This window comes from Spermophilus citellus (genome assembly GCF_964194105.1).
Source record: "Spermophilus citellus genome assembly, chromosome: 2".
NCBI lineage: Eukaryota > Metazoa > Chordata > Mammalia > Rodentia > Sciuridae > Spermophilus > Spermophilus citellus.
In genome coordinates, this window is record NC_138183.1 from 38,213,665 (window position 1) to 38,241,406 (window position 27,742).

At 42.4% G+C, this 27,742-nt stretch overlaps 1 protein-coding gene across 2 annotated transcripts; it reads right to left on the reverse strand.

The window, feature by feature from the left end:
• Positions 1-402: 402 nt before the first annotated feature.
• Positions 403-25,276, reverse strand: PHF24 (PHD finger protein 24). 2 transcript variants are annotated; one of them, XM_081262497.1, is made up of 9 exons: positions 25,218-25,276; positions 24,142-24,546; positions 10,129-10,510; positions 9,368-9,553; positions 5,781-5,859; positions 5,059-5,264; positions 4,550-4,710; positions 4,158-4,256; positions 403-3,827 (listed from the first exon to the last, which is right to left on the reverse strand). In XM_081262497.1, the coding sequence occupies exons 3-9, from the start codon at positions 10,504-10,506 to the stop codon at positions 3,731-3,733; spliced, it is 1,206 nt and encodes a 401-aa protein (XP_081118623.1). In that variant the 5' UTR covers positions 10,507-10,510; positions 24,142-24,546; positions 25,218-25,276; the 3' UTR covers positions 403-3,730. The 2 variants fall into 2 exon arrangements, with proteins under 2 accessions (XP_081118623.1, XP_081118624.1); XM_081262498.1 differs by lacking the exon at positions 25,218-25,276 and having other exon boundaries at positions 4,158-4,253; positions 24,142-24,390.
• Positions 25,277-27,742: the final 2,466 nt, after the last annotated feature.

The following is a 27,742-nucleotide window of genomic DNA, read 5'->3' on the forward strand; positions in this document are numbered from 1 at the left end:
TTCTGGCAGAGATTGTCCTGCCTTTTAGTGGCAAATTCAGAAGAACAATCATGTGATGCATAATGACATTTCAACCAACAATGGACTGCATGTGGTCCCGTAAGACTATATTGCCTAGTAATGCCATAGACATTTTGGTTTGTGTAAATATATGCTATGATATTTGCATTGTGAACAGATGGCCTAATGGTACAGTTCTCAGAATGGATTCCCACTGTTAAGCAACACATGCCTGTGTACATCTGCCTTTACTCTGCTGCTTTGAAGGAGACATACCTGCAGGAATATTATGGCCTGCTGTCAGTTCTCAGACTTGCCTAGAGGTTACTCTTGGCTATGGGGTGGTCATGGCCTGACCTGGGCCCTGCTAGATAGATTCTTCTGAGCCTCTCTTTTGGTGTTAGGGCTTCCTGGCACCACTCTTTCCAAAGGTGTGATGCCTGCAATAGTTGAAGTTGTGCTTTGGGCTAAGAGGCCTGGGTACAACCCTGGAGCTCACTTCCCAGAGAAGGTACCCTCTTCCCAGGCAGTTTGATTCTGTGCTTTCCATATTGATGAGAGGAATTGAGGAGCCCTAAGATTCAGCCATTTAAGCAAAGCTGGGGTGACATCCCATAGGGAGCACCAGGGCCAGAAAGGTGGGTGTCTGTTCTGCTAGCCCATTGCTTGGGCTGAGGGTAGAAAGAGGCAATGTATTCGTGGCTTCTGCTGCAGTTGTCCTCAAAGAAAGAGCACTTGAGAGTTGGATCAATATCTAGGAGTGAGGAAACTGCTCCATCCCTGGGATACCATAGGGGTCACTGCTCAAATGTTCCACTGGGGAAGGCAAAACAGCAGACCTGGACAGTCACTTCCTCAGTGATCCTCAGTATCATCCAAATGCCCTTTTATTTGAATAAAAGTATAGAGGACAGCTGTGTGAAAAACAGGCTTAGGTTAAGTGGTCTTCAGGGGAGCATATGTGTAACTCATGCCTCCCATGGCTGGTGTCTGGGTGGGTGGTGCTTGGGGAAAGCACTGGTCTCAATTTTCAGCAGCCAAGAAGAAAAGGCTGAAACATTCTCTCATTCCCTAATTAGAGCCAGACACTATTTTTTATACTTGGCAGAATTTCAGACAATCACAGTGATGGAAATCTTGAAGAGGGAATGGGCCTTACAGTGGGTCTCTAGGGATTAGGACACTCCAAAGGGAAATTCTGGACAGGGGGATTGGGATGGAGCTTCTGCAACTCTGGACTGAAGAACAATGGACCCTTCCTTTGGTACAAAGCTAGATGTTTATACAGAAGAGACCAGCCTCCCTTGTGTGATTTTTCTGCTTCCCAGAACTGTTGTGGATTTGAAACTCTATTCTTTGCTGGGGGCGGTATTCCCTAGGCCCTCTGTAGCAGGCTCTTCACCAAGAAGCTTGCTGACTTCAGACAGGGAGAGGGGTGATTTTAAATCAGCTTTTTCCCATTTTGCAAGAACTCTGGGGCATGCTATGCAGGCCCTGAGACAGAGCAGCCTGGTCTGGCCCACAGTCTCTCACCACTCACTCATGGAGAGGTAGAAGCAGCAGCTCCAGAGCAATGAGCATCAATCACCTTCATCTCTGAAGGATCAAGAAGCAAGAAGTTGGACTTTTAGTCTCTGTGTCAGATAAGGAGTCAGGAGAAAAAAAAAAAACTGTCCAGCTCTCAAAGCCCAGAGCTTGTCTCTACTCAAAATGTCTTATCTGTGAGATCCAGCAGCCCAGGACCACTGGTATAGAGGATGACTTGCCAGGAAAGTAAGAGCCCTTGTGTTTAACGTGCTTTAATCTTCTCAGTGAAAATTACCAAGTCTGGCAGCTTTGGATACAGTTCTTGGGTCCAGGAGTCATGTGTTTGCTTTCCTTTTTAAAAAATAAGACTGAATAATGGCCCCTCTGACTGATCAGTCCAGGGAGTATGGCTGATGAGTATTTACAGGGCTGTGAGTTTCAAAATGTTCAGGGCCATATATATACATTATTCTCCTGTTCATTTCAGTCCTAAAGAATCCATCCCCAGCAGTTTTTCACCCTGCTTCTAGCTCAAGCCATTCCTACAGAAGGAAACTACACAGGGCTCTTACCAAGCCCCTGGTGGCAGCTTCCTGCTTTCCTCTGAGTACCTCAACACAAAGTGGTATTCCTTCTTCTGTAAGCACCCAATTTAGTACAAGTGCCATGGAGCTTCTGCATGACTAAACTCAATTCCCTCTAGAATAACTCTTGGTGGTCAGATCTGGCTATATCTAAGTAATTCAGTTGGCAACAGAAATCTAGAACCTAGACCCCAGGCTAAGGCTGACCCACACCACACACTGACTTGAGACTTGGGAAGAAGGGCTGAGGCTTGCAGGCCAAACTTGGTGCCCTTTTGGTAGGTTTTGCTTGTCTCTCAGAGTCCTCCCATGCCCAGGCCCCAGTATGGAGAGAATGACTGTAGAGAGCAGTGGGGAGAAGCAGCAACTGAGGCCACATCTCAGTGATGGGGAAAAGGAGAAACTTCTTCCTTCTGTGAAGTTCTACTGGGACGTTCTCTGCTTGAGAGAGCTGAGATGCAAATCTTCATAGGCCCTAGTTTTCCCCTAACCTCATTGTCAGGATGGCTGAAAGAAGACCCTGCTCAGGACTACTGTAGCATTGCTCTCTCTTTGGCTGGGAAAGAGGCTGGCTCTGTTCTCCACACAAAGGCACACTTTTCTAGGGCTATGGTTGAGCTGGAACAATGGAAAAGAATGAGCCCTCTCCTTTCCTCTTCCCTGAAGACCTTGTCTTCATTGGTCTCTGTGGTAGCTGACTTGGGTGAGGCATTTAACACAGAGGGTTGTGATTCCTGTCAGCATATTTGTTCCATTCAGGTTCCTTGGGTTTTAGGCCATGTGCTAACAATCTGAAAAATGGGGGCCAGGAAGGCTCACATTGGGTTTTTACCATTCTGATAAAGACTTTTTTGGATTTGGATGACCTGGCTGTGAGATTCCTAGAATTCTGGGTCTCCGGGAGAGGCTGTCTCCCTCTTTTACAGCCAGGATCTCACAAGCAGTTACCTTATCTGTCTCAAAGAGTTAGAATCTAAATAAATAATGGGTTAAACTGAAGTGGTAGTTTTGAACCATTTTTTCCATCTTCACCATACTCAGGGACATAACAGATACCTACTAGTAACATCGGCTCACCACAGAAGGGGTTTTCAATGTGGGCAGAGAGGGCCTCTCAGTATCCTCAGGAGGGAATGTGAATCTGATATGCTCCCTTGTTAATAATCACTTGGCCAGAGTTTTGCCTATTGGAAATCAGAACTGGACAATAGAAGAGATGAGTAGACACCTTTCATCCACACCAGGGGTTTCACAAAAGGACTCTGATCCTTTTTCAAATAAAAAGAACCAGCTTGACTGATATCCATGTGTGTGACTATATGTGCATGTGCACACTTGTATGCATATGGTGGCAAGTTCAGTCTATGATGTGAGGACAGGGGACGGTCCAGGAGTGGATGCTGCCACAATTCTCAAGGATTTTCCCTGTGGCAATGTACTAACTGCCTCTGTTGTGAGAGGAATGGTGATTTCAGTGCCATAAAGCTTAATGAAAAATTAAGATGCTGGCAGTGCCCAATCCCCATGAGTCTCAGAGCCAGAATTTGGTAGAAGGAAGAGGAAAAGGGAAGAAGGGAGAAGATGCCAGTGCTCCTGAACCGAAACTTCTCTGTGCCATGCTATCCTGGGGGTTTCAGGTGAATGGCTGCACTATTAGGGCGAGCAGCCAAGATGTAGACAGCATTCTCTCGCAGGAAGGTGGGCCAGTCCACAGATCTGCAGTAGACATAAATAAAGAATAGGCTCATGAGGCTTGATGCAGAACCCAAAGGCTCACAAGACCTGATCGCAATAGGAGCATGGCTTAAGCTAGACAAAATTCAGGAAGCTAAGTCTCATGCCTCCCCTGTCTGACTGCGCTACCAAATCAGCAGATGGGCTGGCTGGGTCTAGAGAACTGGGGTCAAATGTGTACTCCTGGGGTCTGATGCCTGTGGAGGAGGCATTTGCTATTCTTCAGTAACCGTGGGTGATGCTCTCTCTTACTTATATATGTGTATTAGGGAGGGGAGGGTAGAGAAAGCTAGGTAAGGAGGTTCTACTCACCTGGACTCGTGCTCTGCAGGTAGTAGGGGCTTATCCTGACTTTTGCCACTGCTGCTGGCGGGGCTGCTGTCTGCTAGGGGACCCACGTGGCTGATACTGCTAGGCATAAGCACATGTGGTTAGGAGTAGAATAGTGAAAGGCCTGACTGCTCCCAAACTCTGGTGAACCCATGGCTCTGGATATGCCTCATCATGCTTTTCTGACATATGGCAACACAGTTCACCCTGTGAACTGGCCAACAGGAATAACAATCCTCTGCCTAATGCATAGGAGGATCCTCTCCCGGCTTTTGGTAGGACCAGCAGGAAGGTACCTTTCACACCAAGGGCCACTGGCATTGGAAAAAAGAGAAGGAAGACTAAATGGGGGCAGAGACTGGAAAGGAGCAGACCTCACACCACAAGAAGGAACCTCTATGAGGCGTTTGCAGAACCAAGAGTGCTGGGCCCAGCGGCACTCTGCCTCACTGATGGTGTTCCCGCTGCCCCGTGCCAGGAAGGTGGCTCGGGCTCGTTCCCGCTCCTTGACTGTCAGAAGCCTCAACAGTGAATTCTGGGGAAGAAGAGACACATTAAGATCTTGGAGATGAAAATATCTTATAAACTGTCAAGCCACAGAGAATCCTACTCCCATTACCTAACCTTTACAATCTCCCTTGGAAGTTTCTAGAGCCTTTCTGGTAGAAGAAACATTTTTAGGGGAGCTCAGTGTAAACTAATCTTTCTGGGGCAGTTTCTCCAGCCTGGGCACTTATCATCTGTCACTGGATGGAACCTGAATACATTCCTGATATTGGTTCCTGCTCAGACAGTATCCAGTATTCCCCCAACCTGCTCAGAATGCTTTCCAGACCTCTGTCACCCAATATCCCATGGAAATTCATCCCAGCTGCCCCCTCACCTGGGGACGCAATTGCTGCAGGAGTAGTAGGGATTCATGGGACAAGAAGTCAGGCCACTCTATGTGGCCTCGATGTTCAGGGTCCATGGCTGCAAACTGGCGGGCTGCCTGCTCCTCTTGCTCGTCACTCAGTGCCCTGTCACTGTCCCCCCGCTTTGCTGCTTGGTGGCGGTAGCGAAGAAAGTCCTCCAGCGTCAGGGAGCAATCTGTGGGAGGCAGCTTTTTTTTTTTTTTTTTTCCTGTATTTGGGATTGAATCCAGGGCCTCACACATACTAGGCAAATGCTCTACCACATCCTCAGCTTTTTTAAAATTTTGAGACAGGGTCTCACTAAGTTGTTCTGGCTGGCCTCAAACCTGCAATACTTTCTTCAGCTTCCTGAAGAGCTGGGATTACAGGTATGTACCACCATTCCTGGCCATAGGAGGCACCTCTTGCTGGTCATACCCACCCTTACTCAGCCTTGGGCATCTCCACTTATTTCTAGGATGCCCTTAGTGCTCCCCAGCCACAGGTCTTGTTAAGTCGTTGCTTCTCATAGCCAGGTTAGTTCAGGTTATGCTGGGATGGGTGCCTCTGCTGGCCAACAACTCAGGAGCAAGAACCCATTTACCTCCTATCTCCTGAATCCCAGAACACTCTATTCATGCATGGCTCATCCTAGAAAGGATGAAGAAGAAATTTGGCCCTTCTTCCTCCTGGTAGCACTGGCCAGCCTTACCAGGGATGACTTTACACTGCTGAAAGGTCTCTGTTAGGCTGTACATTTCTTCCTCAGTAAGCAGCAAGTTGAGATTGTCCTGAAAAAAAGAAAAGCTGAATCAGTAGCCATATAGGCCAGTAAGAAAGAAATGCTAAGGATCAAGAGGAACAGAAATAGTATTTCAACTGGAAGGCAATCTAAGATTACCTAATTCCTGCTTCCCATTATAAATCAAAGAGATTGAGGTCCCAGGAAGGGGAAAGAACTTTCTCAGAGTTGGCTAACTCTGGGGCAGAATTTTCTTCAGAATCCAGATGTCCTGACTTTTACTGAGTCCCCTTTACTAAAATATTAGCTTTCAAATTATTTACTGAGATAACCTCAGGGTTTCTTGAAAGTACCTTAGAAAGGTGCTGCAGGGGATAAGGAGGCTAGTGAGTGGGCACAGTTATAAATCCCTGTGCTCCTCAAAGAGAGCAGCTCCAACTTTATACATTTTATTTATCTAACTTCTGTGTTAGGTTGTGCCCAAAGAATATTTTAGCAAAAAAATTAATTCTGGCTCTGATCCTAGTGGATTATATTGCTTTAAATGAATCTGGGATGGTTTTAAAAGAGATGCCATTATGACAAAAGATTCCTAAAACTAAATGAATTTTTTTGTAGTGACACATACATAAGTTTTAATTCCAAACAAGCATTTATGTTTTGTTTGTTATTATTATTATTTGGTAACAGGGATTAAACTCAGGGGTACTCAACCACTGAACCACATCCTCAGCTCTTTTTGTTTTTTATGCAGAGACAGGGCCTCACTGAGTTGCTTAGTGCCTTGCTTTTCCTGAGGCTGGCTTTGAACTCATGATCTTCCTGCCTCCACCTCCTGAGCCTCTGGGATTACAGGTGTGCACCACTGTACCTGACTTTTTTTTTCTTTCATTTTTTTTTTTGGGAGGGGGGATACCGGGGATTGAACTCAGGGGCACTCGACCACTGAGCCATATCCCCAGCCCTATTTTGTATTTTATTTAGAGATAGGGTCTCACTGGGTTGCTTAGCACTTCGCTTTTGCTAAGGCTGGCTCTGAATTCATAATCCTCCTGTCTCAGCCTCTCTAGCCACTGGAATTACAGGCATGTGCCACTGTGCCCAGCTCTTGTTTGTTATTATTACTATCCAGTCCTTAAAATTATCTAAGATTTTAACAGAAGATCAATTTCCCCCTAAAATGCCAGCAAAGAACAGAAGCAGTTATTTCATTAATATTCATTCGTGGATTTCATAAAGAAACCAGTTTTTCAATAAACACTTATTGAGCACCTCATATATGCTAGGCACCACCACAGTATGTATGCAACACTGTGAGATAGTCAGAGAGTATATGTGTGAGGGGGTGGGGTACAAGGAAAAGAGGTAGTTTGACTATAAAGCATCTGAAACGCCCTTGATTGAGCCTCCCAAGTTAGGTCTTTGTTCTAAAAGGAAAAGGAAATAGGGGAGGCACCAAAGGAGAGTGCCATGTTCAAATCTCTGATTGCTGTGAGAAAATGAATTAGATGGGCGAAGTCTGGAGGCATGCAAAGCAGTTAGGTGGCTATTGCAATAGTATAGGTAAGAAATGATTGAGTGGTTAAACTCATACATGAGAAAAGAGAAGGGGGAGGCATGTGAGAGATATTAGAGGTAGAGTCAACAGAGCTTGGTGTCTTACTAGATATATGATGGAAAAAATGAGCGAGGACTAAATTGGGGGATGAGATAAGGAATGGAGGAAGGGCAAGTTTGGGTAGAAAGATGAGTTCATTTGAGGGCATGTTGAGCATGAAGTACTTGTGAGACATCAAGATGGATAAGTTCAAGCAACAGGAAATTTAAGTCTGGACACACAGATATGGGAGTTGTTAGTGTTTCAATAGGATGAAGTCACCCAAAGAGAAAGAAAGAGTATAGTGAGAAAAGGAGAGTGTTAGCAATAGGACTGTGAGACACACTAGCATTTAAGACTGAGACAAAAAACTAAAGATATTGAGAAAGAATTGTCTGAGAAAAAGGCTGCAGGAGAATCAGTAGAGAAGATGGTACTGGAAACTAGGCAAAGAGAGCCATACAATGTAGGAGGTCATCTTAACAATGGTAATACAATTGTGGGGGGATTTTATTGAGTTTCTATCTTTTCTAGTTTCCATAGCTAATAATAATTCCCACAAACCATACTCAAACCCTAAGAAAGTGAAGGAAATAAGCACTAAATACTTCAAAAAGATCAAATAAGATGCCTGAGAAAAGGTTATGAGACTTGACAATGAAGAGATCACTGGTAATCTTAGGAAGAGGCAATTCAGCAGGATGATGGATGAAGAAGTCAAGATTGAGGGTGACTCAGGAGCCACAAGGAGATGATGAAGTTCTTTTAAGAAGCCTGGCTTAGAGATAAGAAAAGAAGGGATGAACTTGGAAGAGGCCTTTGTAGAAAGCCTGGTGGAGAGTGGTGATAATGTTGGTAGGACTGTGACAGAAAATTAGGAAGGGAGCAGGGCATTCCTGGTAGGAGGCAGGAGACACCTTCAACTCAGTCCCATGCCAGCAGCACACTGCAAAGCAGAGTTTCTGGGCAAAAAGAATGGGATCTCAAGGGGTGGAAAATGGTACTAGGGAAGGTTATTCGTAGAGCTGGGTCTGCTGTGGCATACTCTAATGGGGAAGGTGTTTAAGTAGCTGGACATAACTGTTTCATAATCCATTTTATAGACAAGCCATAGAGAAAGAGAGAGTGGCAGATCTCTGTTTTCTTCTAGGCAGCAGGAAGAAGAGGGTAATCATCCAATGCTTCTTACTCTGAAATAAGAGAATAATGAAGATATATGCAGCGCAATGTATAAGAGTTGAACTCCATTCAGGTGTGGTAAGAAATGGACATGAATATGGCTTTTAATGGAAACCTCAGATTCTGTCCATTGAAAGTTGGAAGACATTTGTTATAATTTGCAAAGTTCTGAATCAATAGAGCTTTGTTATTTAATTCACATAACCACCACTTCAGAGATGAAGAACAAATGCTTCTAAGAGCCAGGTAGTTGGTCAAGTAAGGATCATAGGACTAAGGAGTTTTACTGTGATGGAATCTATTCCTTTTGGAAGCAAGTTGCTTAGGATCTCAGGTTGATGTTCAGGTGAGTACAATAAATGACAACTACAAACTATTAGAGGAAGCATTGCTTTAGGCAATATTACTTTGAGTAATTAGTCTCGTTCTATCAGTCCACCCCCAGCTCCATGGTTCTCAAAAAGGGGTGATTTTGCTTCCTCCAGGACACATTTTTGGTTGTCACAATGAGGGGCATGTGCTACTGGCATCTAGTGAAATAGAAGCCAGAGATGCTGTTAAACATCCTGTAGTGCATGAGCTCCCACAACAAAGAACACCCTAACCCCAAATGTTGAAAATACTGAAAACCCATCCTAGCTCTAGGACTCCTGCTTGTATGTACTATTAGAAAACCCTTCAGGTCACTGCCTAGAAACACGCATTATAAGATTGGGTTTTCAAAGAAAGTGCCAAGTCCTCTTCTATACAACAGCTCACTGTCCTTGCAGTTCAGGCTCACACAGTAGTGGCAGCTCCAGCCTGTTTCTGTGTGGGCCATCTCAGTCACTTCTGCTGCACTGTCTCCTTGGATGTAGCCCATACGGCGCAGGCAGCCATCATGGAAAACCCTGGTGCAGACCCGGCACGGGAAGAGGCTCTCAGCTGTCCAGACCTCACAGATATCACACATCTCATTGTTGACAATCTGGGAAAAGATGGTAGGAATGAATAGGAATGTGAAAGTTCAGGCAGCAAGATCCTATGGCCATTAAGCATAGAGCTACCTGTATGGGGGCTGAGTCTCTGAAGCAGTCTAGAGGATCAATTCCAACTGAAGCCCCTGTAAGGTGACAGAGCTGTCTTCCTGATAGACAAGAACCAGGAGACTCTTCTAGATGCTCAGACCTTTGTGACTATGTTTTTGAACAGGAATGCTATTAGCCTCTTTGGAGAGAACAATCCATTATGAGTGATTGTCCAAGGCACTGCAGGACATTTAGTATCCTGATTTTGGCACCAAACACCAGTAGGAACTCCCAGTCATTGTGATATACCCTAACTCCCTCCTCCCAAATTTCTAAATGCTTCCTATAGGGATTAGTACTAAACTAATAATTTTATTCTTATGGAAAAAATTTAAAAAGATTGTTCTGAACTCAGCTCCATCTTTCTGTTTTTGAGTCTTATCTTAACCACACTCATAACTCATATCTCTTTGTCCTGCTCCTTGGTCATCAGAAAGACTAAGACTGAATAACTCTGCTCTAACTAAACACTCACAGGCTCTCTGGGCTCCAAGCAGATATCTGGAGGCTTGTCATCATCCAGCTTCCGAGTGGGGCGGATGAAGGCAGGGGGTGTGAATCGACTGGTCCTGTCAAACTCCTCAGGCTCCACTCCACGTCCGTCTCGTAGCCGTTCCCAGGCTGCACGGTTGACACTGCTCTCTTCCTGGACCACTGGGGTGCCTGCCTCTGCTTCTTTATCTTCCAGCACCTCCTGTACAGAGCCCTCTACAGTGCCACGACGAGACCCTGGTAGCTCACCCGTGCGTCGGAGGGAAGGCCTGTCCCGCAGCCCATCCTTGAAGGCAGACACAGCCAGGCTCACTTTCTGTACCTGTTCTACTGTCTGTCGCTTGGACATCAACACCCCCATGGTTCTGTGGACAAAAAGCAGAGGGAACAGACTCAGTCAATGGCTGAACATGTTAGGCCAATCTGTTTCAACTATTATTGAAGCACTGACTGTTATTAAATGGTGTTCCCTTTATAGACTCAGCAGCATTGAAGAATGGAGAGAGTATGTGTTAAGGAGTCAGAGGAGCCAGGTGTGGTGGCACATGCCTGGAATCTCAGCAACTCAGGAGGTTTAGACAGGAGGATTGAAAGTTCGAGGCTAGTCTCAGAAAATTAGGAAGGCCCTAAACAACTTAGACACCCTGTCTCAAATAAAATATAAAAAGGGCTGGGGTCTGGAGTTGTAGCTCAGTGGTAGAATGCTTGCCTAGCACGTATGAGGCACTGGGTTCAATTCTCGGCACCACATATAAATAAGTGAATAAAATAAAGTCTATCAACAACTAAACAATATTTTTTAAAAAAGGGCTGGGTATGTGACTCAGTGACTGAATACCCCTGGGTTCAATTCCTGGTACCAAGAAAAAAAATGATTAAAAAAAAGGGAGTCAGAGGATGTTTTACTTCTTACTGCCCCTTTTTTGCGGCTGTCATAAGGATAATGTAATAAAATAGGTTAACAGTGCTTAGTAAAGTGGAAAGCACTCTAATATATGAAATAATATCTCCATCTTCCTTCATATGCTAAAGCAAATTTGTCCAGGAGACCCAGTCCTCTATACTTTGAGATGACTGGAGACTTCAGAACTCAGGTTTCTCCCCTATTCCACAAGAAGACTCAAGGCTCAAAGCATACTTGCATAACATATTTCAGGCATTAAGACTGAAGAAAACTGCCTCCAATAAGTGTGGTACACAATCCATCCAGGGATAGTCCTCATGAAATGCCCACTATGTATTAACCAGTGAATGAACTCCTATTGTTAGAAGACTCCTGAATCAGGTAGTCAGGAAACTCTGCCATCCCTATGCATGTGGTAAAGATCAAAAATGCTCCTCTGCCCTTCTAATTTGTAGCTGTCTTTTTGTCGATCTCTTTGTTTATCTCATAATTTGGTCTATTATAGGCTCTACAATATTTTCCACTCTTCTAAGACTTCATTAATGTCATTCCTACATTTTCAGCTTTTTTTCTGAACTGTTTTTTTTTCTCTCCATACCAGGAATTGAACCCAGGGGTGCCTAACCCCTGAGCCACATCCCTAGACCTTTTAATTTTTTATTTAGTGACAGTCTCACTAAGTTGCTTAGGGCCTCGCTAAATTGTTGAGCTGGCTTTGAACTTGCAAACCTCCTGCCTCAGCTTCTTGAGTTGCTGGGATTACAGGTGTGCACCACTGTGCCCAGCTTTTTTCTGAACTGTGCAAGAAAGGTCCAAATCCTTTAAAAAAGAAATGTTATTTCTGACCTTCTCTGTAGGACGGTGTATAGCATTGGAAAGTAAGGACATGATATGGCACATTGAAAAGCTGGTCTGCCACCTCCTAGTCTAAGGAACCTTAGTGGAATTCAGCTGGAGAATACTTGTTCTAAGTGGAGCAGAGTCCATTTTAGCTTTGCCCTCAATCCATTATAATGGAGGCTTATTAAGTAGTATTAGGACAAGGCACGAACTGCTCATCATAGGAAACAGAAAAAGGAGAACAGCATTTTACCACTTGATCTATTTAATACCAAAATTCAAAGAAGTCAAATAACACTGGGAATATCTAAAAGAGGGTAAGCTCATAGTACTAGGGGTCACAGTGGACCTTAAGGGATGAGTAAGAAGTTCACTTGCTTGTTTGGGGAAAAAGATAACAATAGGTAGGAGAGGAGGAAGCAATTAGAAGGCTATTGTCCAGACAAGAGGTAGAGGGCTTAAACTGAAATTATGACAGTAGGATACCAAGTATATTTATTACCATGGAAACAGAATTAAGGAAAGTTAGGAATAAATCACTGATTAGATAACTGACTAGATGAAGGATAAAGGAAGAGAATGTAGCTTAAATTGAGTAGTGAGAAGAGTGGTAGTATCAGTTACAGAAAGTAGGAAATAGTAAGTTGGATTCTGTGCAGGTTGAAATAAGGCTATCCCTGGGACATACAGGTGCCATCTTATTCCTGATTAAATTTTTTCAATGGCTTTCTACAGCTTTTAGGAAAGGTCCCCTAAATCTACCCCTTTACCATGGCCCGTGAGGCTCTGTGCAGTTTGACCTCTCTTCTTTTAGTAATTTATTTTTATTTATTTTTTTAGCTGTAGATGGACACAATGCCTTTATTTTATTTATTTATTTTTATGAGGTGCTGAGGATAAAATCTAGTGCCTCACATATGCTAGGTAAGCTCTCTACCACTGAGTCACAACCCCAGCCCCTCCCTTCTTTTTTTCTCTATGTTCCAATCATACTACCCTTTATTTGCCATGCTCCCTCTGTTTTGGAGAACCTTTGAATACCCTGTCCCATTAGTGCCTATTTATCTGTCCAGCTCAGCTCAAGTATAACTTCCCTGGGAAAGTCACTGCTGACTCCAGTCCAGCAGTGCTCACAGTGCCATACTCTTTGGCTGTAGGGCACTTCATCATTACATATTTAACAGGATGATTATCTGATCAATGTCAGCTTCCTCTATTATACTGCATTATCTTGCAGAGTATCTAGCTCTACTGCCTAGCAAGGTGTCTGAATAGAATAGATGCTTGATAAAATAGTTCCCAATTAATTCATTGTGGAGAAGTCTTGATTTTAAAAATAAAACCTTAATATATATTATATCTGATGACAGCCACATATTTTTCCCCGAAACACTGCTTATATGCATCAGTGATGCAGATTTCTACCCTGCCATCTATTGTTACCAAGGAAACCCATGAATTTATAAACTGACTGATAAAAAAGGAAAGACCTATCTCCCCCGTTTGTAAATGTGTAAAATTGAAAAATATAGCTGAAGAATATTTACTTTGAATAAGACATTCTCTTACAGAGTAGTCAGAGTAGTGGTAAAGATTTATTGAGCAAATTTAGGAAATCATGCTTCAGTGAACAATTAATAAATTGTGATTAAGAAATCCTTTTTTTCGGGGCTGGGACTGTAGCTCAGTGGTAGAGCTCTTGCCTAGCATGTGTGAAGTACTGGTTTGATCCTTAGCATCCACATAAAGAAACTAAACAAATAAAGGCATGCTGTATATCTACAACTATAAAAAAATGATAAAAGAAGAAATCCTTTTTCTTTCAATTGAAAACAACATTGGACATTAAAGAAATGCTTAATTTATGGTACAAGGGAAGTCTTAAACAACATGACAAACAGAGGTAGAAGTATAATTATTGATGTGGAAAGATTTTAAAAATATGTATTCGTAATGAATAAAGCAAGTTATAAAAATGCTATGATCTATCTATCGTTTTTTTTTTTTTGATACTGAGGATTGAACCCAAGGTGCTTAACCACGGAGCCACATCCCCAGCTCTTTTTATATTTTGTTTAGAGATGGGGTCTTGCTAAGTTGCTGAGGCTGGCTTTGAACTAAAGATCCTCCTGCCTCAGCCTCCTGAGCCACTGGGATTACAGGCATGTGTCGCCACACCCAGTTTATGGTCTAAGTTTTTAAAGACTCCATGTACATTTTTAATCTTTTTGTTATTCTGTATTTTCTAATTTTCCTACATTGCACATTAGTCATACACACACACACACACACACACACACACACACACACACGTGTGTGTGTGTGTGTGTATGTATGTATGTATAAAATACTAGGATTGGCATAAGTCTTATAATTGTTTGGATATACTGTAATGTGACCCAGAACATGCTGCTTTATTGCTTAGGGCTTTGGGTCTCTGCCTGATAAAGACAGTGTTTGAAGCATATATTCTTAAGCATTTAGAATGCTCATGTTTTTTCCATATTTACAAGGCCAACTGACCTAATGAGGGTATACAGCCAGGTGGGGTGGGAGTGGAAAGGAGAGTATATATTAAGGTTTTTGCTGAGGCTTTGAACTGGGGGTTCTTGAAGAGGCTATGCCTACAGTCCTCAGACACTGCCCACTTGCCTCATGGGCAATGGCTGTGCTCTATGGCTAGGCAGGAAGGCAAGTCCCAACTTGCAGTGAAGGCATCTGAAGGGGAGAATGCAAAACTGATACTCAACCTTTCATTTCATATTTTCATTATGAGCAATTACATTTTCCAGAACCACTAGGTTTTCTTCAGAAACCTTAAGTGGTATGTTTTTCAAATCTCTGACCATGACTCAGAGAAAGAAATATATTTTATGTGGTGATCTATATATGCACATGTTTATAGAACTAAAACTGAACCCAAAGTTTTGTAGAACAATCATACTTTTACTATATGTGATGCTCCCTGATATTGTCTGTCCTATTTAATTTATTCTCCTGATAATGACTTTCTGTAACACAGACTACAAAACAGCAGAGCTTGACAGTATCCTCTTGGTTTGGGGGGATGTACAGAATATACTAGCTCTCCAACAGACAGGGGCAGCCTCCTCTCAGAAGTTATATAAGAAGTTTTAGGGAATAGTCATAGACCTATGTTTATTAGAAAGAAGGAATGGGTTGGGTTTGGGTGGCTGATTTCATGTACTACTAATAGATTTGAATTTGCAAATTGAAAAACCTAGATTTAGGATCATTTAAAAATTTTTATTAAAGAATTACACATTTTTTTAAATTTAAAAATGGCCACCTATAAAGACAAGAGTATTAAGAAAGCTCTGCCCTGGACACGACTCGTGCAAAATTAACAGTTTACTCAAGTTTGTCTTAAGAGTCTTTGTGGTTGGAGGGTCTAGAGGAGAGGAATAGCTACTAATATAGCTTTGACTAAAGAAAACTTGCTCTCTATGATAAGACATGAGAAAGACTTGATTGGCCATTGCTGGCTTCAAAGAAAGAGGAAGGGGCCATGAGAGAAGAAATGCAGATGGATTCTAGAAGCTGGAAAAGGCAAGTAAACAGACTCACCCCTAGAGCCTTTGGAAAGAAATGCAGCTTTGATGATACCTTGATTTTATCCCAGTGGGACTGTGCTGGACTATTGACCTCCCAGAACTGTAAGATAACATTTGTGTTAAAAGAAAGGAAGGAAATAAAGAAGGGAGGGAAAGAAAAGGGAGGGAGAGAAAAACCTACTATATACAAGAGGTTGGTCCTTTGACCTGTGGGCCTATGTAAAATAATATTTATTGGGGCATTTTAAAATCTCACTAGGGAAATTACTGAATAAACTGTGATACATTCAAACTATAAAAAAGTGAAAATTGATTTTAATTTTTAAATACAAAGACTAGAGCAATGATTCTCAAATGGTGAATTGTCTATATTCTGGGGCAGGTTGCAGGGATCTATATCAGAAACCACAGGAGGAATATGGAAGTGGGTTGAAACAGCAGATCAATTATAATATGTATTTGTATTTGCAAAACAGATATTAAAAGTCATCACTTTTTTGTGTAAAAGACTACAGAAAAGCAGAACTTCATAGCATCCTCTAAGTTTTGGGGATATGCAGACGGTACTAGCTCTTTAAATAATTGGGAGCAGCCTCCTCTCAGAAGTTATATCAGAAGTTTTAGGGAATAGCTATACAACTTATATTTATCAGAAAAAAGGCACGGTTGGACTCGGGAGGCTGAGGCACAAAAATTTCAAATTCAAGGCCAGCCTAGCAACTTAGCAAGACCCTGTCTCAAAAAAGAAAAGAAAAGAAAAAAAGAAGGCATGGGTTGAGAAAAAAGTTTAGAAAATACTTATCTGGGGATCTGGAATAAATAGACTAAATTAACTTTTTCATGACTAATTCATTAGAGGAAAAGCAATTGCATGCATTTGGTTCTTTTTTTTTTTAAAGATGATATAATGAGAGTTATCAAACAAAGGCCAGCCAATTAAGAGGGTTACTTTCTAAGTGAACAGACTCATTAATAGTGTATCAGCAAACTAACCACAGACACTTCCCAATACACTGTAGTGCTGTTTTAACCCACTGTCATTGTAAGGATACCATTATTGTCTTTAAGGATACCAAGACTGCTACCAAGCTAACCTAATTGATGATAATGCCAGTGCAATGGTTTGGGGAGTTTATACTTAATAAAATTCCCATGAAGATTGAACCTGACATCTACCAGCAAAACAACTAAACAAATATAAAAACAAAACAAAACAAAACAAACCACTCTTTAGCTTGACTGCAGACTTTTTGATCACTACTATTTCTTTTACTTGAAATGGCTCAATTTTCTAGACTACATTATGCCTGTAGGGGTAGAACATGTAGAGCAGACCATGAAAAGGAAATCATAAAAATCCAAACAAGACTCCAAGTAAGTTTTTTTGTTTTCTCATCATTTTGAACTAATGGTAAACCGTGAGGATGCAACAGAATTAAGACTTTAGAGTGAGCTAAATCCCTTACTGTTTAATGGAGAGGATTGAAACTATATATAAAAGACCCCTTGATTAAAAGTGAGTGTGCTGAAATCGCCAAAATGTGCACCTGGGGTGTTTGATAAATTAACACAATCAGCTCTAATTTCTAGACAAACAAGTGGTACTGATTAGTGATGAGTAAAAACAAATGCCTGGTGAGAAAATCCTGGACTCTCCTGTGCTGAAGAAATCCTAGGAAGAAGAGCAAGTGAAAAGGAAATCAAGTTGCCAGGATCCTATAAATTGTTCATAATGACTACTTTTTTGGCTGGTGGATGGAACTGAGATTTTCAGCTTCTTTAACAAGGATAAAAAGATGTTGTCCTAAGAATGATGTGACTATCTAAAATTTATGGTATAGGGATGTTTTTGGGAAAAATCTTGAGGAATAGGAGCAGGTGCTAGAAAATAACAGTGGGACAAGAAGGTAGAACAGGGCCATCTGACTACACGAACTAGAATAAATGAAAACAGCAACCACCAGAGTCTTTCTTTCAGTAAGAAAAGGCTGTCTAGATGTGTTTGTCAGGCAGTAAGGCATATGTGGGCAGCCTGGGATGTGTGTGTGTGTGTGCAAGACACACCCATTTTCTGCAGAGTACCTACTTATAATGCAATGGTATTATTTATAAGGGTAAAGTTGTGGGAGTAAGGAGGAGGGATTGCTCCACAGCAGGAGCTGGTGGAGAAATCAGAAAGGCAAAGGCAGCTAGGGAACCTCTTTTCCCAGGAACTCTCTATAAAGCTTCTTAGCTGTGGAGATCTGAGGAGCAACCCTCCTAATAGGCAAGAGTTGCCTCATTCAGCATGCTAAATGTAAAGTATATTTACTTGTTTTAATCTGATTCTTGATATGGGAATGGCAACTGTTCAAAAGGCTCAAATGCAATTAAAAGGGATTTCTTGAGCTTATGAGGACTTCTCTAGGTAGGAACAAGACAAAGAATCTCTGGGGAGGTGGGAGGTGTGGAAACAGCCAAAGAGAATGATTAATCAAGAGGGAGAAAAGTTTGAATGGTTCCCTCTGCCTTCCACAGAGCATCTATTCTATAACTATTTTTGAATGAATGTTTCAGAGATGACTGGGCAACATAAGAAGTTTATTTGAGATCATGGTGTCAGTACCTTTCTCTTCATCAAAGTTGGCCAGATAACTGGTCAGACCAAATCTCTGGAACTCAATTCTAGAAACTGTGAAGTCAGTTCATCTCTTTACATTCACTCTGCTTTCCCAGAGGCGGAGCCTGAATGATGAGTCAGGACTTGAAGGGATGAGAACAGGTACCATACAGCAACTACAGGTGGTTTCTTTTACTACAAAGGAGAGCTATGAAATTTTTGGATTTAGCCAATTTCCACAACCACAGGATAAGACAAGAAAGACTCATATTACCAAAGTCAACAGTTCCATGAATTTATGCTATGTCCTGTGGACAGTACCTGACCCATAGGAGAGTACCTGCCTTAAAGGCACAAGCAGGAAGCTTGAAAATCCATCTCCTCTGTCCCAATTTTTGAGAGAGAGAGAGAGAGAGAGAGAGAGAGAGAGAGAGAGAGAGAGAGAGAGAGAATTTTTTAATATTTATTTTTTAGTTTTTGGTGGACACAACATCTTTATTTTATTTTTATGTGGTGCTGAGGATCGAACCCAGCGCCCCGCGCATGCCAGGCCAGTGCACTACCGCTTGAGCCACATCCCCAGCCCTGTCCCAATTTTGAGCAGGAGAAATTTAGCATGAGTGGTATCTGCATGTTCAGGTGAAAAACTTCAGAGTGGTCAACAACTGGCTCCTTGAAGTATGCGAGTGTCTGAGGGACTAAGAGCCTAGGGGAAACCATGTACTTAACATAGAATAGCCACAAAGGTATGGAAAACCAGCAGAACCGGGGTTTATAAAAAATGCAGAATGCTTAGCACAGAACCTGAGTTTACTGTGCACATCAGCATCAAGCCCAAGACTTTAAACAAAAACCATCAAAAAAAAAAAAGTCCCTTACCCTTTGCTGATCTTTTGAGAAAATCCAAGCCCCAGATGGTCCAGTTGTTCTCCACTGACTGGCTGTTCCTTTAGGAATCCAGTGCCTCCTACGGTGCTCTTCGTGCCTGTTCTACTCAGTCATTCTGGCATCTGGTAGTAGGCTATATACACTATTTTTAGATTTCATATCTGTAGACCCTGAAGGGGTTGAAATATTATCTCCTCATTTCCTTCCATTTACCTCTGCTTATGCAGGAAGACAGAGTCACCCTAAACTGCACAGTTTTTTCTGGGGTTTCCAAGGAGCAGATGGGCTAAAGATTGCATAAAACTGTCTTCCTGGCCTCAGCTCAAGACTAGGAGGCATGAGGGAGGTCCTGCTGCTACTTAATATTTACTGAAAGCTCACAGAGCTCTAATATACATGAGAACAAAATTATGGAATGATCTTCAGCCTCTGGGGGACTGGGCTGAGTGAGTCTTCATTAAAAGCTACAGTGCTGACTTCCCACAGAAGCAAAGCAACAGTTAAGGAACATCACACCATCAGTGATTGGCTGGTGTGAGCAAGCAGAGCTTTTCAGCAAGATGGAGAGGCACTCCCTGTTTCTGCTGTAGGTCCCCAAAGCACAGATTCAGTTCCATATAATGCAGTTGTTATACTTTGATTATCACCATTAACTTGTTTGTTGAATCTACAAATGCTTGCTGAATGCAGCCTACTATGTGTCAGGCACAGATCAAGTGCTAATAACTGTTGGTAGAATGAACAAATGGAACCTCACTCAGTCTGTGAGAATGAAGTATGTGCATGTGTAGGGGGCATAAGTATAGGATTAAAAAAAAAGGTGTTGCTTGAGCTAAATTTTGAATGTGAGTGGGAGTTACCCTAGTGGATAAGGGGGGAAAGAAAGCATTCCAGGAAGAGGTAAAAACACATGCCAAGGCATGGAGCTATATGGGGACTCCATCATGACTTAGATGATACTGAAGCCAGCCTGGGTGCTGGATAGAAATAGACAAGGAAACCTGTTTTCCCATATGAGTTAGCATCAGCTTAAAGAACTGGATTGAGGTAGTATTCTTAAAATATTTGTTTAGAAGGGAATATTCATTTGAATTTCAGGCAGAAAAGAATTGGATTTCCTAAGACTAGGAAAAGGTATACCCTGAAAAGTCCCAGGGCTAACCAATGAATACACTGCTTAGCCTTAGGACCCAAGAGGAAACTCTTCAGAACCTACAAGCTGGTAGGTGGTAACTGCAGTGAATCACTGGAGTTTTCTCTATGGGAGATTCATAAACTTCAAAAACAACCAACCTCCCCCTCCCCCCAAAAAAGCCAGTTACTTAATGCTCTTAATGCTGTTTTAGTGAGAAAACCCCCCAAAGAGGAAACATTTCTTAAAGCCAAACAGAGATGACATATACTCATATATACACACTTCACAAACTATAGCATGCTATCGAAATACAGAGTTGTTCCATATCTTCCACATTTGCTATAAGGCAAGAGGATGACCAGTTCACTCAAAGTTATGGACAAGAGTAATTTTGGCAGGGGTCTAGAATGTGGTTGCTTACGGTGGCATACAGTAGCAGTTGAGTTGATGCCTGGGAAAAGGCATACTCAACATTCATTATAGTAAATACTCTGTAAAGCTGTATTTCTCCCTTACTGTCCCTGTTATTTATAGTAAATGATTAGAGAAATGCAGACTGATTCGGTGGGAACTTCTCAAGGGCAAGAACTCTCATATTTATACAGTATAGTGCTGGCAAGTAAGTAGCACTTAGTATGTATGTGGGTCTCTGAGGGGATTGTTGGAACTGGAGTGGAGGAGAATGGAGAGAGATACTATAATGGAAATAGCAATCATGTTTCCATCTGAACACTGATAATCTAGGTTTCTTGGTCCAAAGCTGATAAGCAATTCCTGTCAGAACTTGGTCATTAAGATTGAGGGGTGGGGCCTGGGGTGTGGCTCAGTGGTAGAGTGTTTGCCTGGCACGTGTGAGGCACTGGGTTTGATCTTCAGCACCACATAAAAATAAATAAGATAAAGGTATTGTGTCCATCTACAACTACAAAATATTAAAAAACCCCAAAACCAAGATTGAGGGCAGAGTAGACAATGATATATTCCCATCAGAAATGAACAAGTCAGCCAGGTGTGATAGTGCAGGTCTGTAATTCCAGCAACTCAGGAAGGTGAGGCATGAGGGTCGAAAATTCAGGCCCTGCCTCTGCAACTTAGCAAGACCCTGTTACAAAATAAAATAAAAAGGGCTGGAGATGTAGCTCAGTGATAGCCCCTAAATTCAATCTCCAAAACTGCAACAAATACCCGTTTCCCCAAAAAACCCCAAAGAAATTCATAAATCAATTTGGGAAATGAAGATAGCAGAAACCAAACAACATTGCTGGAGAGAAGCATGTGGGACTGAAAGATAATAGATTTTATAGCTAAAGAGATAGGAAACTATTTGCATAAATATGATCCATTTAGGAACGGGAAAAAATGCAAAGATCGAGGGAAATAGACCTTACTATTTGGTTTTACTATTCGTGTTCAAGGAAAAGGAAGCACTGTTAAAAATATGGCAACTATTGGAAAAAGAAAAAACATAAAAATGTGATCAGAAAATATGTGGAAGACCAAAGACTGAGAAATCCAGTAAAATCCAGACACATTTTGTACATACTCCAATGAAACTGGGTGAGCCATTCTCTCTCTTTGTGTTTTTCTTTGGAGAGAGCATTTTTTGAGAAGATTAAGGCCACCTGGTAATTCCTTCACATACATTCTAAGATGATTTAATTTGCAGACTCATACTGTGATTAAAGGGGAGTTAGGAACTATTCTTAGATATTTTGAAATCTTAATGTTTATCCAATGCTAGACATCAGGAGATGGTATTCAAGGTCCAAGATTTGGGGAGCACTTAGATCAACCAAGCAATTTTTCTCCAGGGTCATGAGGGGCACAATACCAAGAGCCCTCAATAAAAAGCAATTTAGGAATAACACTGCAAGGAAAAAACTCTGAATTAGAGCAAAGATATTGTTTACAGACTTGATGCTTCTGATTTTCTTTACAAATAGTATATACCTTTGTTTATTTTGGTCTGTTAAGATGATGAGAGGCGTTTGAAATGAGAGGATTATGAACAACTTTATAATGGGGACATGAGAACCAATATAAACCTCTGTCAGAGTTTACTCCATTGAGCTGTGCAATAAGTACCACACCCATCCTTCAGGCAGCCATAAAATTAAAAAAACAACAACTTTCATTAGGTGAAGTAGGTTGTTCTGTCTCTTACTAACTGGGTATCTCAATATGTAATCCCAAGAGACTGAGGAAGCCAGTTTTATTAAAGGAGGATGTCTCTAGGTTTGGATCCGTGTAAGAGAAGAAGGGTAACAGGAAAAAATTTCCAGAATGGTTCTATGGTAAATTTCATTGCTTGGCCCAGAGTCTATCCTGGGGCCCAAAATTAAATCCTTGGAATTCGCCTGGAAGGAAAATGTTGAGGGGAGCAAGACAAGGGAGTATCAATGTTAGATAGAGACACTTTGCTCCCTAGACAACAGATTCCCAATAAGCCTTCCTTAGCTCTCAATTTCCTGCCCTCCTCCTCTTCCTCATGCAGAGGCACAGTTGTACAAAAGTATCCTGAGTGGTATTTAAGGATGAATGTCCACTGGTATGCAGACTGAGAAGGCCTAAACAATAGTAGGCAACACTCTTTCTTAAACGTAATCATGTCTTTCCTTCCTCTTCCTGAAGAGTTCTTTGGCAGAGAAGATGGCCTCAGGACACTCCATCCTCTGAATTGTTTCTCTAGTTTCCCTGAATAAGTTCTGTCAAAGATCATACCAGAGGCCTTTCCTAGACCCAACCATGTCCAGAGCCACCTCCAGTATCATTATAGTGGGGCTGCCAATGAAGGAAGCCCCACACTGAAATCTGGGGATTCAGTGGAAATCCATTCCTGTGGCAGTCTCATCTCCAGTTAAACTGTCGTCACACTTGTTTAATCATCATATTTATTGAGCATATAGTATTGCAAAGACCTATGCTTGGCACCTTAATGTAACTTATTAACAAACATTCATTCTTTCTTCTGCTTTTCCCTGGTATTTTTTTTTTCAAACAAAATTTGAAGAACAGATCTCATGATTCCAAGCTTTGTGATCTTGGCAAATTGCTAAACCTCTATCAGTCTTGAGTATCTAAGGTTTCAGAGGGGATAATTTCATGATGCTGTTGGAAGGATTATATGAGATGTTTAAATATACCAGCATAGTGCCTGCCACACTGGTACTCAAAAATCCTTTGCATCCTTTATTTCTTCCTTCAAAGAACTTTCCTTTTAGGATGTGCCAAACTCAGTTATTTCACCCAATTATATTGCTTCTGGATGATCGGGCTCAAAGGCTCAGATCTATCTTTGCTTCAGAGGCTTGGCTGGTCCTCCTCTCCCTTGACCCCTGTGCTCTTATAGTAGCTTCTGCCTCCACTAAAGTCCAGCTTGGAGCCAATTGGGTTTATCACCGAAAAATTCTAATAGAGGAAGGTAGGAGCAGGAAATGAACAACCACCAACAGCCCCAGAGTCCCCACCTCTGAACCATGTTGGGGGTGGGGGATAAGTGAGATGGAGCCCCCTTCAGGAGGTCAAGGCCAAAGTCCTTGGAGTAATGGGAAGTCACTCAAAGATCCCATGGCAGGATCCCCCTCTCCTCAGTCAGAGGTTCCTTCTCTGGGCAGCTCTAGGGCACAGTCTAAGGTCCTTCTTCAGAGGCTTTTCTCTGGGATCTACCATGACCGCACAGGCTCCTGGGGGCTCCCTTATGTTCCTACAAGATCTTCCATGGAGTTAACTCCAGAGACCACCCTGGTGCTCACACCCCAAATTACTCAGGTCTCCCTAGGGACAGTGCCCTCTGCCCTGGGGCTGGTGGCCTCCACACTAGGGCACCCCACGGCAGTAAGTGCACAGTGCTCTGGGCGTCTCCTTCCACACAAGGAGTCTCCCACGGGGGGGGGGGGGAGGCAGCGGTCACTCGGGGTTAATCCTTTTACAGAGGGACCCCCTTGGGGGCGCTCCCACACTAGCACCTCGAGAGTCCAAGAGGACAGACAGTCCGGGCCCGCAGACCCGCCCCTTCGAGTGACAGCCCGGCCCCCGCCACCCCCGCCCCCGCTTACCGGGACCATCCGGGTGCGGTACTCGGGTCCGGGGCTGGCTGACTCTACACCGCTGGTCCTGGGCTGCCCACCGCAGCTCGGGCGCTGAAGTGCCGGGCCAAGCGCCGGGAGCGGGCGGCGCGGGCGGCGCGGCAAGCTGAGGCGGCGACGCGCGCGCCCTGAGCACACCCACCGGCCCCGCGCGGCTGCGGCGCGTGCGCCCGTGCGAGGCCCTCGCCGGCCGGTGGGCGCGCGCCCCGCCCCGCCCTCCTGCGCCTGAGCGCGGCCTCGCGGCTCATCCCACGCGGTGGCGGCGGTGGAGTGCGACTGCGGTTCTCAAGCGCTGTGGGCCCGGGTGCCAGCCGGCGCCCCCTCGAGCGGCCGGCACTGCGGCACCCGGACTGCGCCAGCCCCGCCGCCCGCCGCCTGCCGCCCGCCGCAAGGTCAGCGCCAACCCGCAGGAGGCGGCTTGGGAGGGGCAATGTGGGGGGCTGCGACCGCTCACCACTCCAGCTCGCACCAAGGGGTCTGAGTGGATATTGCCACCAATACGTGCCTGGGGTGGGGAGAATGAATCATTTCGCTGTACCAACAAGCCGCTCACCCAGGTTCTCTAGGATCACAACCCTGACATTAGGGCACTTACTTCGTGGTACCCGTTGACCTGCGAGTGTCTAAATGAGCCTTCACAAAGTCCCTGCTGGCCCAGCCCGCCTGTGCTCTGTTTGCTGAGATTATTGTCTTCCAGCTTCAGCAGCAAAGCTGTGCTGTCATGTAACCCACTTTTTGCTGCAGCATCCTTATCACTCAGACTAACCAAACAGCCAGCTTGTCAGGAGGCCAACAGTTCTGAGGAGTATAGTGTGCATTACAACAAATCCCATGCTTTGAAAAGGCCTTCAGAAAGATCAAGTCATAAAACATCTAGCAATTAATTATAAGGAAATAACTGAAGATATGCACATATGCCCAGAACACTTTTATTTAAATTAATTGCATCTACATTTTTAACATGCCTTCATTTTCTTGTGCATTCAATTTATATAGCTCAAATGTAAATTTATATTATTTGTTGAACATCTAGTATTTTTCCCCACCTTGTTCCAGGTACTGTGGAAGATACATAAAGAAGCTAATTTTGTCTGGAATGTGGGATTTTTCAATAGGGGTTTAAGGTAAGTATAACACTGTTAAAATTGCTATGCTATTACTTTAAAACACAAAGTGCCAGGTATTATTTAAAATATATTGCCATTGATTTTCACATCATCTCTTTGAGGGACTGTATTGTTAATTTCTTTTTGTATTATTATTTTTATTTTTTTCTACTTAGTTTACATGACAGCAGAATGCATTTCAATTCACTGTACACAAATGGAGCACAACATTTAAATTCTCTGGTTGAATGTGGTGTAGAGACACACCATTTGTGCAGTCATATATGTACCTAGGGTAATGCTGTCCATCTCTTTCCACCATCTTTGTATTGTTAATTTCTACCTTTCTCTGCTAATGGAACTAAGCAACAGAAAAGTTAAACAACTTGCCTGAGGTCACATAGCTACTGTGTGATGGCAGTGAGATTGAAAACCTGGTATTCTGACTTGAGAGTCCAAGCTCCTAACCATTGAGAATGAATGCATGGAGTTCTAAAATTAGTACTTATTTTTGAGGAGCCACTATCTTTTTTTTCTTGTTAAACTAACACTAAAGATCAGACTTTCTATACATCTGTGGGTCCCCTAAACTTAAGAATTTTATTGAGCCAACAATTCCACAGATAGGACTCTCCAAATTGTTTTTAGTGTTTTATTTTTAGGCTGTTTGCCTGCCTACATAGAAAAGGAAACTATAGTAATATTACCATAGAAGTTTCTGTTGGTTAATCCCTTCATTAAAAACCAAGGTGTATTGTGCATCTATAATATGCCAGGCATTATGCTGAGAATTAGAAGATGTGTAAATAAGAGTAAGACACAATACTTTCCCTTAAGGAGCTAATATCAATCTTAGGGATCTACTCTAATAGTCTTATTTAATCTTTTTTTTTTTTTTTTAAAGAGAGAGTGAGAGAGGGAGAGAGAGAGAGGAGAGAGAGAGAATTTTAATATTTATTTATTTTTTTATTTTATCGGCGGACACAACATCTTTGTTTGTATGTGGTGCTCAGGATCGAACCCGGGCCGCACGCACGCCAGGCGAGCGCGCTACCGCTTGAGCCACATCCCCAGCCCCAGTCTTATTTAATCTTAATCACTGCCAACTGCCATCTCAAAATACTGTAGTCCGATTAAATTTCCATCCTCTTAGTCAACAATACAGATTAAATTTCAATAAGTGAAGCCTCAGGGACACTCAAGCCAAATCCAAACTGTAGCATCTTCTCAGAGCTTGTATCTTTAGTGCAACAATCCCTTTACCACTCATTCTGTCAACACAAGTACAAGTGGGGGTGTTCTTTGTTATTAGGACTGACATTTGAAAATCTTGATATGAGACTGCTATGGTAAAAATCAGGGAATCATAGCTTTCATTAAAGAGTTCATGGTTTTCCATTTGGAAATCTTTCTTTAACTTAAGAAATAATGGTACTAGGACTTATATCAATTTATCCTCTCTTCCTTTCCTAAAGCCTCAGAATCCTCCTTATGTAGATGGTCAAATACTCCAACTGTGCCTTTGATTCTGTTTCCTTTTTCTCCTTGCTCTGCTTGATCTGTCCTTGTTTTGAATCTTAACCATTCTCCTTTTCTTATTGGCTTTTTAAAACTTTAGCCTATAAATCTCTCTTATCCTAAGAATATTTTTTCTATCGACTTCTTGTCCTTCTCCAACGACTGTGTGCTATAGTTTGTGTCCTTCTAAATTCATGTATTGAAATATTAACTCCCCAATGCAGCAGTGTTGGGAGGTGGGACCCAATAAGTGGTAATTAGGTCAGAAGGGCTCTGTCCTCAAGAGTATATCAATGTGATTATCATGGGAGTGAGTTATAAAATCAAGTTCCAGTCCCCTTTTGCCTTTCTACCACAGGTTGATGTAACAACAAAGACCTCACTAAATGTTAATGCCATACTCTTGGACTTCCCAGCTTATAGAATCTTGAGCCAAATAAATTTCTGTTTATTAGAAATCACCTCATCTGGGTTATTCTGTTATAGGAGCCCCAAATGGACAAAGATATTACCTAATATTTTTCATTTTTAAAGCATACACACACACACACACACACACACACACACACCTTATTGCTTAAAACATTTTGAGGTTTACAAAAAAGTTACAAAAATAGTACAGAGAATTCCCATAAAGTCCATACTATATCATTAACATCTTATATTAATTTCTATGACTCATTTGTTAATTACTTAATATTCATACCTATTATTAACTAAAGTCCACACTTTCTTCACATTTTCTTGTATTTTCCTATTTTTTTTTCTGTTCAAGATCCTACTCAGGTTACAGTGTTACATTAAGTCACCATGTCCCTAGGCTCTCTTGGCTGAGACATTTTCTCAGACTTGTTTATAATGGCCTTGATAATTTTGAGCACTACTAGTCTGGTATTTTATAAAATCCTCCTTTATTGGGATTTATTTGATATTTTCCTCATGATTAG